The 13,443-nt window shown below is 46.7% G+C and overlaps 1 protein-coding gene across 7 annotated transcripts in view; it reads right to left on the reverse strand.

Annotated features, from left to right (window-relative positions):
* Positions 1 to 324: 324 nt before the first annotated feature.
* The window catches only part of FBXO21 (F-box protein 21), a 49,183-nt gene continuing 36,064 nt past the window's right edge, over positions 325 to 13,443 (reverse strand). For 4 of the 7 annotated variants that reach the window (XM_077955342.1, XM_077955341.1, XM_015152905.3 and 1 more), the window contains 2 exons: positions 13,055 to 13,212; positions 325 to 2,817 (listed from right to left, as the gene is read on the reverse strand). In XM_077955342.1, the coding sequence (XP_077811468.1) occupies positions 2,627 to 2,817; positions 13,055 to 13,212 (349 nt within the window). In that variant the 3' untranslated portion in view covers positions 325 to 2,626. Of the gene's footprint in view, positions 2,818 to 11,345; positions 12,839 to 13,054; positions 13,213 to 13,443 lie in introns of all 7 variants that reach the window. The other 3 variants (XR_013401513.1, XR_013401511.1, XR_013401512.1) reach the window with 2 other exon arrangements.

Raw genomic sequence — 13,443 nt, forward strand, 5'->3', positions numbered from 1 at the left:
CAAATCAACGGCAACAGAACGCACGAAGAACCTGGTTTTCTTTCAAAGCATGAGCAGTTCTCATTTTACAACATGTGTAACTTAACATAATTCAAAAAGTGCAATCTTTGCATGACAACTAGATAATTCTCAAAGGTTACTAGTGAGCTGATAAAATGAACGTTTGGCAAGGAGGTCATGGTTTACAGGTAGGCTGTCCGCTCACCAATGCTCAGAAAAATTCAGCAGAACATACTTTTCATATTTAGATCCGAAGAGAGGTGAGACACATTCTACTCAAGTCATGGCTGGGCTTTCTGTCCTGAAACGAAATTGGGCAGGCCATTTGCGTGGTTTCTCTGGATAAGTTCCATTTATTAATCATTGTACAAAAAAATCTTGGCATTCATTTGAAGAGAAAAGAAGTTGCTATATCCAAATATTTAACATTTTAACATAGTGAAAGTTCGACTTTTGTAACAGGGCTTTTTAAAATGGAGAAAAGTTTTGGAAAATTTTTAAAAAGAAACTTATGATTTATTAGAGTACAGGATCCAAAACACGTTTTTTAGAAAAATATAAAGTGCCCAAATACCAACTTACACAGGTGATACAGGCTTCCTGGAGCCCCGTGAAGCATTCATGAAGAAAGACATTTAAAAACAGTCTAGGTACATATTTACAGCTGGGTCAGTAAAGGTAAAACGATCTTTCTTGGCTTTGATGTTTCTAAGAAAAAAGGAAATCAATCAAACCAGAAAACCAACAATTGCAACTCTCAGCATGCTCAGTTTCTTATTAATGCATCTCATTCATATTAATTCCATATTACCGAACTTTCCCCTTTAAATGAGAGTAGTGTACAATCCTCCCAACCTCGGCGGGTCAGGTGCTGCGAGTGGTCACATTTTCAGATGCAGGTTCAAATCCTTTGACTTTGGATTTGACTGATGAGGAACGTGGACAGTGGATAATAGCTAATTCAGGATGGAGGAGCCAGGGGCCAAATCCCCATCTCTTTCTAGTAACTGCTTAAAGCCTTCCCTTGCTATGAAGTGGTCTTAGGTGGCTTTCCAAACCTCAGTCACCCCAGGGTTCCCAAAGGGTAAACAAGCAGCAGGCATTCAACGTGGGTGAGAATACTGCATGCAGAGGGAAAGACAGGTGCACAGACAGGCCCCTAATGCCCCATTCATTAGAGCAACTGCATCATTTTAAACGCTGAGAGCAAAGTAAGTAGGTCCTAAATTCAGAAGTTAGCTTCCACTGATTAATGACTAGATTAGCTCACTTGAGAACCGGCAGGCCGAGAGTTGGGGGAGCTCCGGAGCTGCACGAAGGCGTGCAGTTACTCTAGGCTCAGTTACTAAGAACTTCGGAAAGGAGCCAGTGCCGTCTGAACACACAGTCAGGCTTTCCCAAAAGACGCCACAACAGGCTTCATCCTGCTGCCTTCAGGACCCTGGCGGCTTGGAAAAGCAGATTCCAACACGCACATCTCCTTTCACGCAAGTCCAACACTCTTCAAATCAAAGACATTCTCTCTCATTCTAACCTGCCACATTCAAACAGGCCTTGAAGTGACTCTAAGGAATAGCAAGAGGTGTGGAACCACTTTTTTTCCCTTCAAAACCTTTTTTTTTTTTAAGGTTCATGATTTTTTTTTTTTCTGATTACAAAAGCAAAACCTCATTTTTTGGTCTTTGGAGACCATGGAGTATGACTTCTAAAAGCAAACATTTAACATCAGATTTGTATGTCTCACTACAAAAAGAACCCATCACTGATGTAAGACCTACTCATGATATTGAAGTAGATTTTTAAAATTAAAAAATAAAAGTAGTCATTTAAAAGGAATTGTGGATGAGTATGGAAAAATCCATTCACAAAGTTCACTATTTGCATTTTCTCAAAGAATTTTATGTAATAAAATAGAAAACTAATGATTTATAGAGATGTGCATAAACTCAAGAGAGGAATATGGAAGGGAAAACTGTGTTATATTCCCATTTACATTTAAAAAAAAGATAAAACACTTGAAATCTGTGTTTCACATATTAGAAAAAAATAAATTCAAATGATTCTAATTACCATTAGCTTGTTAATGTCTCCATCTCTAAGATGCTGCCAAGATAGCACACAACTTTACCTCTGAATATGCAACTAAATTCAGGGTAAAAAGACACACAGTCCTCACTCGGGACCGAACATGTTCCACAGAGAAATCAGAAGGAAATTATTGCAAATGCATAACCCCATCTGTCCAGCCAAGGAAATGTTCTGAGACAAATGCAGACAGGCGGGGGAATGGAGTGAATACAAAGAATGATTACAGGAGCGTCGACTGTGAGACCTCATGAAGACAGAATGTCACAAACTGTCACCACAGGACAAGCATACAAGCCATGCCACTGACACAGTGCCTTTCAGATTAATTCACTAGTGTAGGCGGAGAGCAACATTGTCTTTGCAGCTGGGGAAGAGCACACGGTATTTAAACTTAGTAGGAGGCAACCAGCACTACTGGTGGAGTGGCTTTCCTGGTGCAGCAGGTCCCTAGGGCTCCGTGGAGGCGTCTTCTTCCGGAGTCCCGTTCTCTTGGAAGATAGCAGCAGCAGCAGCAAAGGTGCAATGTCCTCTCTAGACTTTACTCATCTATGTTCTCTTTCTTTGCACTGTAAATATTTTGCACCGTTTCATAGACGAACTCCAGATCTTCTGGATACCGGATCTCCAGCTCTGCGTTTGGGATGTAGTGAGTGCCAGTAAACTCTGAGAAATAGCGTCCCACATCAGGGTGTGAGATTTCTTGAGGCTCCACGTTATACTCCAAGTTTTCTGTTGGTAAAGAGGCACACGGGCATTCTCATTACAATGTCCACTGCTGCCATGCCTTTCCTCCAGAGAACCTCCCATCACCCCTTCCAGGTGGCATTTTTGAGGTGGAGAAGGGAAGACTGAAGACGTTTATGGAGTCAGGAGAGGGTAATGGGAAAAGGGCAGCGAGTGGCAATCAGGAGAAGGTGGGTGGTGGCACAGCTACCCCAAGAGCTCCCCCACGGAACAGCAGGATTTTCCTAATCTCTGAGCAGGATGTCTGGCTCCAGCAAAACTCCAATGGTCTCTTGGGCAGTGGCAAACTGGAGACTCAACAGGTCTCTCTGACTGGACAATGGACAAGATTATCCCTGCCTGCTCTTTTTTTGGCAGTGGCTAAGTTTCTGAAGCTGCGATGTCACATGGTGACAAGCCTCGTACCTGCCACCCCTCTCCTCGATTCATAGGAGCCCCTCACGCAGACCACACTTTCCACCCGAGCTCTTTCCAACACTGGCTTTCAACAGCGAGCAGCCTCTTTCCAGGGCTGCTGTGAGACTGTGGGATGAATGGAAGATGGCTTGCGCCTCCAGACCCCATGTGGATATCAGGCATTATTATCTGTACCATCTCTTGGGAAAACCATGCTACGTCTTCTCCCTGTTCTCTATTTCGCCACTAGGGAAATAGAAAATAAAGCCGGGGCAGTGGCTTACACCTGTAATCCCAGCGCTTTGGGAGACCAAGGCGGGAGGATCACCTGAGGTCAGGAGTTCGAGACCAGCCTGACTAACATGGTGAAACCCCGTCTCTACTAAAAATACAAAAACTAGCCAGGCATGGTGGTGCACTCCCGTAGTCTCAGCTACTCAGGAGGCTGAGGTAGGAAAAGCCATCGAACCTGGGAGGTGGAGGTTGCAGTGAACTGAGATTATGCCATTGCACTCCAGCCTGGACGACAAGAACAAAACTCCATCTCAAAAATAAATAAATAAATAAATAAATAAATAAATAAATAAAAGGAAGGAAGAAATAGAAAATAAGACAGTAAAAATGGAAAAAAAAAATAGGGCCAGGCGCGGTGGCTCATGCCTGTAATCCCAGCACTTTGGGAGGCTGAGGCAGGGGGTCATGAGGTCAGGAGTTTAAGACCAGCCTGGCCAAGATGGTAAAACTCCATCTCTACCAAAAATACAAAAATTAGCCAGGCCTGGTGGCAGGCGCCTGTAATCCCAGTTACTCGGGAGGCTGAGGCAGAGAATTGCTTGAACCCGGGAGGCAGAGGTTGCAGTGAGCCAAGATCACACCACTGCACTCCAGCCTGGGCAAGAGTGAGACTCCATCTCAAAAAATAAATAAATAAATAAATAAATACAGGCAAGGTATTCGAAAGGCTTTGTTTCTCACCTCCCCAGAATAACTGGAACAAGGCTCCTCTACAGGACCAGTTAAAGGACGGTGCTTTGTGCACCCTTCTTTGCCTTCCACGGAGGCCTGGCCCAAGACTGGGTGTGGCCCCTGATTCAGAAGAAGCCCAGCCATGCCCTCCATGACCTAGCACCGGAAGGGACCTGGGCTGGGCAGATCCTCCTATTGTGACTATGTCCCCAGGGCGCCCCAGTTCCAATCACTCCAAAGCCATCCTTGGCACTGCCCATCACCCGAACGAACGTAAGTGGGTCTATGAATTAATACCAGTAAGGCCAACCGATGGGCTTACCGACACAAACAGTGTGGTCTATTATTTCTTAAACAGCTGGGTTAAATGTCCTGAGACACAGAGTCAGGGCATCAGAGGCCCTGCATCCCCGAAGTACACAGGAAGAACGCAGGCATCTTTCTGAAGCACTGACTTTTAACTGGTATTTGTCTTTGGGGAGAGGGGGAAAGAGTTGTAGGACTCAATTTGCAGGGTTTTCTTTTAACCACAAAACAGGAGGAGCTGAAGAAATGTGCTAATATGTTGTTTTAGGCTGTTTCTGCAGACTGTGACCAGGGACAGAACTGTCTGAACAAATCAGTACCACTGAGGAAGTCAGACACATCATGTGCAGAGATGAATGTATGGAGGCTGTTTACCTGAACAGTACTTATGCTAGGAAAATGGAAGAGCAGTGTAAACGTCCGAGTGTGGGCCACTGTGTGAATAAATGATGGCACACTAATTCAGCAAAGCAGGAGGCGGCCATGAAAATGAGCAACCTGTTTGTGAGATCCTCCAAGAAACGTGGGGGTAGAAAGGCTGTACCACTTAGAAAGGGCCTGGAAGGCCACGGATCAGGGGTTGCTCCATGATGTGGCACAGTGACAGAGTTTAAACTGGGTACTTACAATGTGCGAGACCCCACAGTGGCATCACAGGCACCCCCACCACGTAACCCTGGAAGGAGCCCCCTTCTGCTTTTGAGTGGGCTGCCCAAGGATTTAACCCCAGACTCAAACCAGACAGTCCCTTTCCAGAGCTTAAGGGAACCAGACGTAAGAAAAACCCAACAGTCAGGAGACAGCAGGTAGGGAGGGGCTGGGTAGACTTAGAGAACACCGCTGCCCCCAAAGGGACGCTCCAGCCCACGTTACACACAAGAGCTTGTGGTTTCAGGACCTCCTACATTTTCCAGAAGGAAACTGAGTCATCCACTAACTCTGATCTCTCTGCTGTCACCAGTAGGTCTCTAGAGATGATTTTCTCTTGGGAAAAACCAATAAATGTTAAAAAAAAAAATGCTGCAAATGTTTCAAAATGCCACTGGCTAAGATGCCCTTTCCTGTCCACCCACTGCTGCCACCTCCCTCTTCACATCCAGTTACAGGAGGAATCAACTAGCAAAGCGTATCTTCCTTGAGGAGGCTTGTGGTGACATGACCACGACCCAGTATCTTAACCAGGCCAGTGTCAGGGCCCTGGCCTTTGGATTTTCTATTCTTTTTTGTAGAGACAGGGTCTTGCTACATTGCCCAGGCTGGTTTCAAACTCCTGGGCTCAAATGATCCTCCTGTCATGGCCTCCCAAAGTGTTGGGATTCCAAGTGTGAGCCACCACGCCTGGCCACGTTTGGATCGTCTGGCAGAGCTGCACAGAAATAGCAGAGGGAGAGTAAAGATTCTTGGAATACCATCGAGACAAAATCCCCTTTGCTCTAAGGGAACCACTGTTACCTGTCATTGGTAAGCAGGACATAGATATCTGAAGTACAGAGAATTCAAGCAGGTAGTTTAGAACAACTGCTTTGTTGCCAGTTCGTCTGGAGCAATAGTTCTCATCTGGGGGCTCTTTTGCTACCAAAGGGACATCTGGTAAGGTCTGCAGACATTTTTGGTTGTTGTAATTGAGAGGTGCTGCCAGCTTGTAGTGGGTGGAGGCCAGGGATGCTGCTAAGTACACTACAACGCACAGGACGGCTCCCCACAAATGGCTATCTTGGCCAAAATGTTACTAGTGCTGGGCTGAGAAGCCCTGCTCCAGAGCCCCAGCCCTGTGTTTCAGCATTGTTCCCTTCTCCTCCAATTTTCCTTTCTATGTATTATCAAGGAACAGCCAGGTGTTAGTAACATTCAGCTTCTGTTGGGAGGAGGAGGGAAGGGGAAACTCAGGCTATCACCCACAGATCTGCCAGGGCAACGCGACCCAACAGCTACTGCACAGAATTTTGAACATGGGCCCAGAATGAGATGCATGCGAAGTCCAGGCAGGGACGGTGGGAAACCAGGTGACAGGTAAATGACAGTCCACGAGGGCGATCCCAGCCCCACTCCTGGCTGTTAGAGAGGAAGAAGGACTGGATTTGGTGCATTTACTGGCCTGGGCTCCTAGCTTGCTAAGAAGCAGAACAGGAAAAAAGTAACAACATAATGAAGTTGGCGACTATGTATTATGAAAGAAAAATAAATGCCAATCCACTAAGAAGATTTTCACAAAGTTTACTTTTAAGAAAAATGATAAATCTAAGTAACACAAAACTTGAGTAAAACATGAACCAGGCACCAATTAAAAGTTCTGAAAAATCTTGAGGAATCTTCCTGGATTCTCTTCAAGTTTTCAGAAAAATCTGTCTGCTTTTTTAAAATTTTCAGCTACCCCAAAATATATGAATAAATACTATGGAAACACCACCCAAGTCCTGTGTGGGCACCCGTCCTGTCCTGATCCGGTCCTCCTCTCCAAGAGAAAAGCACCATTGGTGTGAGTGTGTCTTTTCAGTCCTTCTCCTATGAGCACACACATATGCAGCTAGATACCTGAAGTATACTTAAAATTTGGTATTGCTTTATACTTAGAATACTTATACAAAACATATTCTAAGCACTCGCCCGCAACTGGCTTATTCAATTGCAGCTTAGTATTCATTCCAGTCTGCATAGACCCCAGGCTACTAGAAGAGTTCTTATGAGTGACAACTGTCTTGCTATTTTAACGAGGGGGCCACAGGCCTCCTTGTACACGTGTGGAGGGATCGAGGTGGAACTGCTAGGCTGGAAGAGAATGCGTGCTTGAGATTTTTACAATTTGAAAGCCAGGGCCAAAGCATCCTCTGACATATTTGTGCCACTTAACACAACCCCGCCCCCATGCAGGTGATCCCCATTCACCTCACCACACTTGCCAGCAGGTACAGCTGGCCATGGACCGTGTGTGTGTGTGTGTGTGTGTGTGTTTGTCGGGCAGGGAGGCCTGTCTGGGTGGAAAGTTGAGTTTGGAAGTATCAATTATGGAAAAGGGAACCAACGTTTGTCGAGGACATGCCATGTACCAAGCATCGTACGAGGTGCTTTATCATACAGACAAAACTTAAGAACGAGATTTTCACATGGTAGTTGAATTGCTGGCTTTCCAATACAGCTGCTGACCTAGACTCGAGTAGTTGAATTCCTGGCCTTCCAATACGGCAGCTGACCTCGGCTGGGAGCTTCTGAGAAGCCCGGAAGGAGGCGGGACAGGAGCGGCATTCTCCCACCCAGGGCCGTGGAAAGTATCAAAGCGCGCCCCCTAGTGGGAACACAACATCACACACATGCAAGATGCCGGACATCCCATTAGGGTTTAGGTGAACACACTGGGGGAAGTATCCTCTTCATTGTACAAACTAAAACTATTTGAAGATGTCATATATGTATGTGATTTCTAATTCACTCTTCACCTTTCTGTGCAGAGCTAGTAATTAGAAAAGCATTATGAATGGGTTCTACCTGGGCTAATAGGATCACTGGAGTCAATGGCTGAAAATTTAGATCAAGAAAAGTTTTTAAAAAATACCTTTCATAAAAACACATTAACCCAGAAATGTTCAAAAACATATTTAATATGTGTTTTTAAAACCTGGCCTCTCACTGGCTAAAAATGGGCAAATGTGAGCATAAAATTGTCCCACATGATTATAACACACTGAATAAATAAAAATCCAGGAATCTATGGCAGAGACAAGGGCAGGGAAGGAGAGATAGGGAGAGGGAAGGGAGAGGCAGGGAGGAGGAAGAAAGCTCTTGTTCATTGAAGTAGAGAGAACAACAGTGGTGGCAAAATCACCACTTGGCAATTCTCATATAAAGATTTAGGCAAGGATATTAAAAAAGTGCTAGAACCACAATGTTCAAGGTCAGTGGGGAACAGGATCTTCACAGGATGCCACAGAGTGCCCACGTGGATTTCTTCATTGAAATAGTGAGTTACTATCTTAGCCAAGTGACCAAACTCAGCATCACTCACACAGGGCTCCTGATGAGACCCAGTGGGAAGTACGCGGCGAGGGATGTGAAGTATCCTCCCCAAGAATTCTTATCCTCATCTAATCAGGACTCAGACTTCACTCCCAGCTGGCAGACATCGTACAGTTAAGGAACCAATGAGGCAAATCCAAAATGTTATACAATTTACAAGACAATGGCCAGGCACAGTGGCTCACATCTGTAATCTCAACACTTTAAGAGGCCGAAGTGGGCAGAATGCTTGAGTCCAGGAGTTTGAGACCAGCCTGGGCCACATGGTGAACCCCGTTTCTACAAAAACACAAAAAGTAGCCAGGTGTGGGCCAGGCGCGGTGGCTCAAGCCTGTAATCCCAGCACTTTGGGAGGCCGAGACGGGTGGATCACGAGATCAGGAGATCGAGACCATCCTGGCTAACACGGTGAAACCCCGTCTCTATTAAGAAATACAAAAACATTAGCCGGGCGAGGTGGCGGGCGCCTGTAGTCCCAGCTACTCGGGAGGCTGAGGCAAGAGAATGGCGTGAACCCGGAAGGCGGACTTTGCAGTGAGCCGAGATCCGGCCACTGCACTCCAGCCCGGGCGACAGAGCGAGACTCCGTCTAAAAAAAAAAAAAAAGTAGCCAGGTGTGGTGGCACATGCCTGTAGTCCCAGCTACTTGGGAGGCTGAGGTGGGAGGATCACTTGAGCTGAGGAGGTTAAGGCTGCAGTGACTCAGGTTTGCACCACTGCACTGGATTCTTCAAAAAGTCAAAGTCATATGAAGAAGGGGAAAAAAGAAGAATGAGGAACTGTCTTTAATAAGAGAGACTAAAGAGAAAAAAACAACCAAATGCAGTGAATGAAATCTGGTTGGATCCTGATTTTTAAAAACCAGCAAAAAATAGGCATAAGGTTATTTTGTGACAATTGAGAAATTTGAAAACTATTAGATATTATAAAATAATTATGTTAGGTATGATAATGTAATTGCGGTTATGCAGAGGAATCTCCTTATACTTAGACATAATTCAGCATTTAGGTCATGTCTGCAATATTCTTTCAAATGGTGTAGGAAAAAAGTAAAGTCTCTATAGATAAAGCAAATATGGGAATCATTCACTGTTGAATCGACTGGAGGGTAAACGGGGATATTTGATGTATTATTTTAACTGTTCCATGTGTTTGAAAATGCTCTTCATCCCAATTTCTTATATATTTAAAAAAAAAAGCCTCTCATTCATGACACACTTTCCCCTCATCTCACAGCTGTGTGTCTGTTTACTGCTGTCTCTCTCCGGGATGGATTCCCTCCCCCAGCTGAATGCAAGCCTCTCCCAGGGGGGTGGCATGGGAGCTGGGACACATCGTGGGCGAGCAGGAACTTCACATTCACCGAGCTCCCCAAGCTCACACTGGGCGAGGGGGGCAGAGCATTCAATAGGAAACAGCGGATGTGAAAGACAGGGAAGGACAGGGTGTCACGAAGTGCAGAGTGGGAACAAATGACCTGACCTCAAGGGGCAGGGAAGGGGCGGGGCGAGAAGAGCTTCTGGGAGGAAGTGACAGGAAACCAGCAGGTGAGGCAGGGAAACCTATCAGTCAGGGGCAGCCAACTGTGTGAAGACGTGCAAGCAAGAATGACGACTTCAAGGAAGATGAGCGGAAATGGGCGGGAGTATGCCGGGGGTGGGAACCGTGCTGGGGCTGTAAGGGGAAGGCCAGATCCCTAGGGCCTGGTAAAGCATTCTGGACTGCCTGCCGATGAGAAACTCCTAACGGTCAGTCAATTCAAGCAGTAAGTGGCCGGGGACACGCTAGGAAGATCCTCTTGCTGCTGCTAAGGAAAATGCTTGGTTGGGGACAGGCCTGGAGGCAGGTGCCAGTTAGGAAGCAGGCAAGCAGAAACCACCGGAATGGAAATGTGAGACACATGAAGAGACAGCCGTGTGTGTGTAGACAGATGTGTGGCGAGGGCAAAGAGAGAAGGGCGAGACCCGGCCCCCATGTGGTGTCACTCAGTGAGATGGGCAGGCAGAGTGAGATGGGCAGGCACAGTGAGATGGGCAGGCAGGAGCAGCGGGGATATGGGGGCAGCACAAAGCGTTCATGCTTTGTCTTTCTTTGCAGAGATAATCGAGTTACAACAATGTGTTCAGTGAGTCGGGGGTAAGAACAGTGGAGACAAGACCCCCGAGAGACCTCCAAGCGCACACACCTGGGGGCTGTTAGAGGTGGGCACAGAGCCCAGAGAAGAGCTTGGGATGGAAAACGGCTTTGGAAGTCACCAGCATATCCAGACACCCCAAGGGGGAAAGAGATGAAGGCCTAGAGGAGAGTCCCCTGGAGAGGGAGGACCCTGCAGACAGCTACACATCAGACATGTTGGGGGGGCAACTGCCCCTCAGCCTAGGACTCAGAGTCCCTCAGGAAACGCTTGCTGATGGAGTGCTGATGAAACTGCCAGCAGAAGACGGGAACTAGCATAGTGTAGAAACAGCTTTGAGAAGTTCTAAGAATTTTCTAAGTCTCTACATTTTAAATTCCAGAAGGCAATTTGCTAACATCACCCATAATCATTTAGTTCTATCTCGATTTAAGAGATGATAAAACTGACAACCAGATGTTTTTTCAGTAATGACAATTTTATGACTAAACCTTACATTGCATGTTCACCTAGATATGATAAGAGATCAACTTCTGAAGTGAACAAATCACAACCCCTAAAACCAAATACTTAAGATCAACCCTAAACAGTGGATAATGATGCCATGTGGTAAAGCCACAGACACTGGCCCACGGTGTTGTTGAAAAGAAAATGCTTCTTTATTCTTGTGAACGCTGTATGTTGTAGGGTATCAAGCACTTACCAGGTGACTTGTGCTGGTACCAATGGCGCAGGGATCAGTCAATAATTTCCAAATCATGTGTTGATTTTTAGAGATTGTTTATATTCGACACAGCTTCAAAAGTTTAATAATATCCCCGTTGGTGCCTCCATCTGCCACAGGGAGCATATAAACCCCTTACACCGTCCCCATCACACTGAGGCAGGGCAAGCAACCTGCAGTCTCAACAAACATTTCTCTTGATGCTGCCGTTCCAGGGGATCCTTTCAGTTTCTGATGAATTGACAATAATCATTATTTTCCAGCCTTTTGAGATGAGATCTCACTCTGTCACCCAGACTGGAGTGCAGCAACACAATGATTATAGCACACTGCGGCCTTCACTTCCCAGGCCTGAGTGATCCTCCTAACCCAACCTCCTGAATAGCTGGGACCACAGGTGTACACTATTCTGCCTAATTTTTAATTTTTGTGTAGAGATGGGGTCTTGTTGTGTTGTAGCTGGGAACACAGGTGCACATGACTCTGCCTGGCTAATTTTTAAATTTTTTGCAGATATGGGGTCTTGCTGTGTTGCCCAATCTGGTCTCAAACTCCTGAGCTCAAGCAATAATCCTGCCTCACCCTCCCAAAGTGCTGGAATTACAGGTGTGAGCCACTTCACCTGGCAATTTCCAGCCTTTTAGAAACTTCTGAGATTTTTATACATCCCATATTTTGATTATTGGATTTATCAGAACATAATATCGAGTTAGGTCAAACCTCATGTTTTAGGCCAGACACGAGCAGGTACAGCATGATGGATAAGGAGGAGGCTCTCTGTCAAGCTGCCTGGCTTCAAATTGTGTTCTGTAAGTTAAAATTTCAATGGCTTTCCTGTGCCTCAGTTTCCTCATCTAGAAAATGATGATGTTTCTCAAATGGAGTTAATATACATTAGAATGATGCCCGTCACAGAATGGCACTACGTTAGCATTCACGTTCATTTTTATTAATAAATGTGAACTATTAATTAGTCAATGTGAATGCTTTGACAGACACTACAATGAATTCATCCTATTAAGTGGAGGTGAAATTCAACAGGAACAAAGAGAAGGGAGACGCATACTGAAGGCATTCTTGTTTCTCACCGGCTTCCACAGGCTCTGTCAGTCTCTACCTCAGTCTTGCCCTGGGCTGGCACCTGCCGGGGCGGCAGTGGCCCAGACGCCTACCCAAACTTACCGCACACTTGCGGGCGCTCAGGTGTTCCCAGGGCCGGCGCTGTGGGCTGCAGTCCCCGCAGGTGGCCACACGAGGGCGTCTCCGGCATCAACCGGCAGCCAAAGCCTGGGGAGGCCAGGGGGCACTAGGGGGCCCCCCAAGTGTTCACCAGGTTCCCTTCTTGTCTGGGAGGAGCCGAGAGCAGGGTCCAGGAGGCAGGACTTACAGGAATTTGATTGACATCGACAATGGCCAATCAGATGAGAGCTGGCAACAGCTGGCATAGGGTTCGGGCTGTGGGAGCGGAGGCCCTGGGGGAGGGCGGGTGTGACTACTGACCCCTCGCCAGGGCTGCACCTGTGCAGACCCAGCCACGTTTAGCTGACTGTGGGCCCGAAGGAGGCTGGCCATGGGGCGTCAGCCGCCCAGGCACCGATGGCCGACGCCCACAGTACCTACCCGAGGGCTCGGACGTGTGCTGAACACACGCCCAGGGGGCCACTGGAGCAAGCGGAACCGCCACTTACCTTGGGCTGCGTATCGACAGGAGCCGTCCTCCACCAGCACGTTATAGAAAGGCTGGTGGTGGCCGTGCGGTAGGCTGTGGACGTTCATGTTCCGGATCCACTCGTGTCCCATCATGCAGGTGGGGTCCCAGCCGTAGATCACACAGTTATAGCCATACCTAGTTAACACAGGAGGCACAGTCAGTCCTTGTGGACCGGGCGCAACAACCTACAGACAACCACGTGGCTTCTCTCAGCTCATCCTCAGTTACCTGCTTTACTCCACATGAATCTTTTCTCAGGACAGCCCTGACCCCTTTTATAAACACTTCTTATTATCAACATAGCACTTTATCTGGAAAAGAATAAACTTTTCAACAAAAAGTGATTAGACGACAACTGGTCACCCA

Source organism: Macaca mulatta, chromosome 11, assembly GCF_049350105.2.
Source record: "Macaca mulatta isolate MMU2019108-1 chromosome 11, T2T-MMU8v2.0, whole genome shotgun sequence".
Taxonomy (NCBI): Eukaryota; Metazoa; Chordata; class Mammalia; order Primates; family Cercopithecidae; genus Macaca; species Macaca mulatta.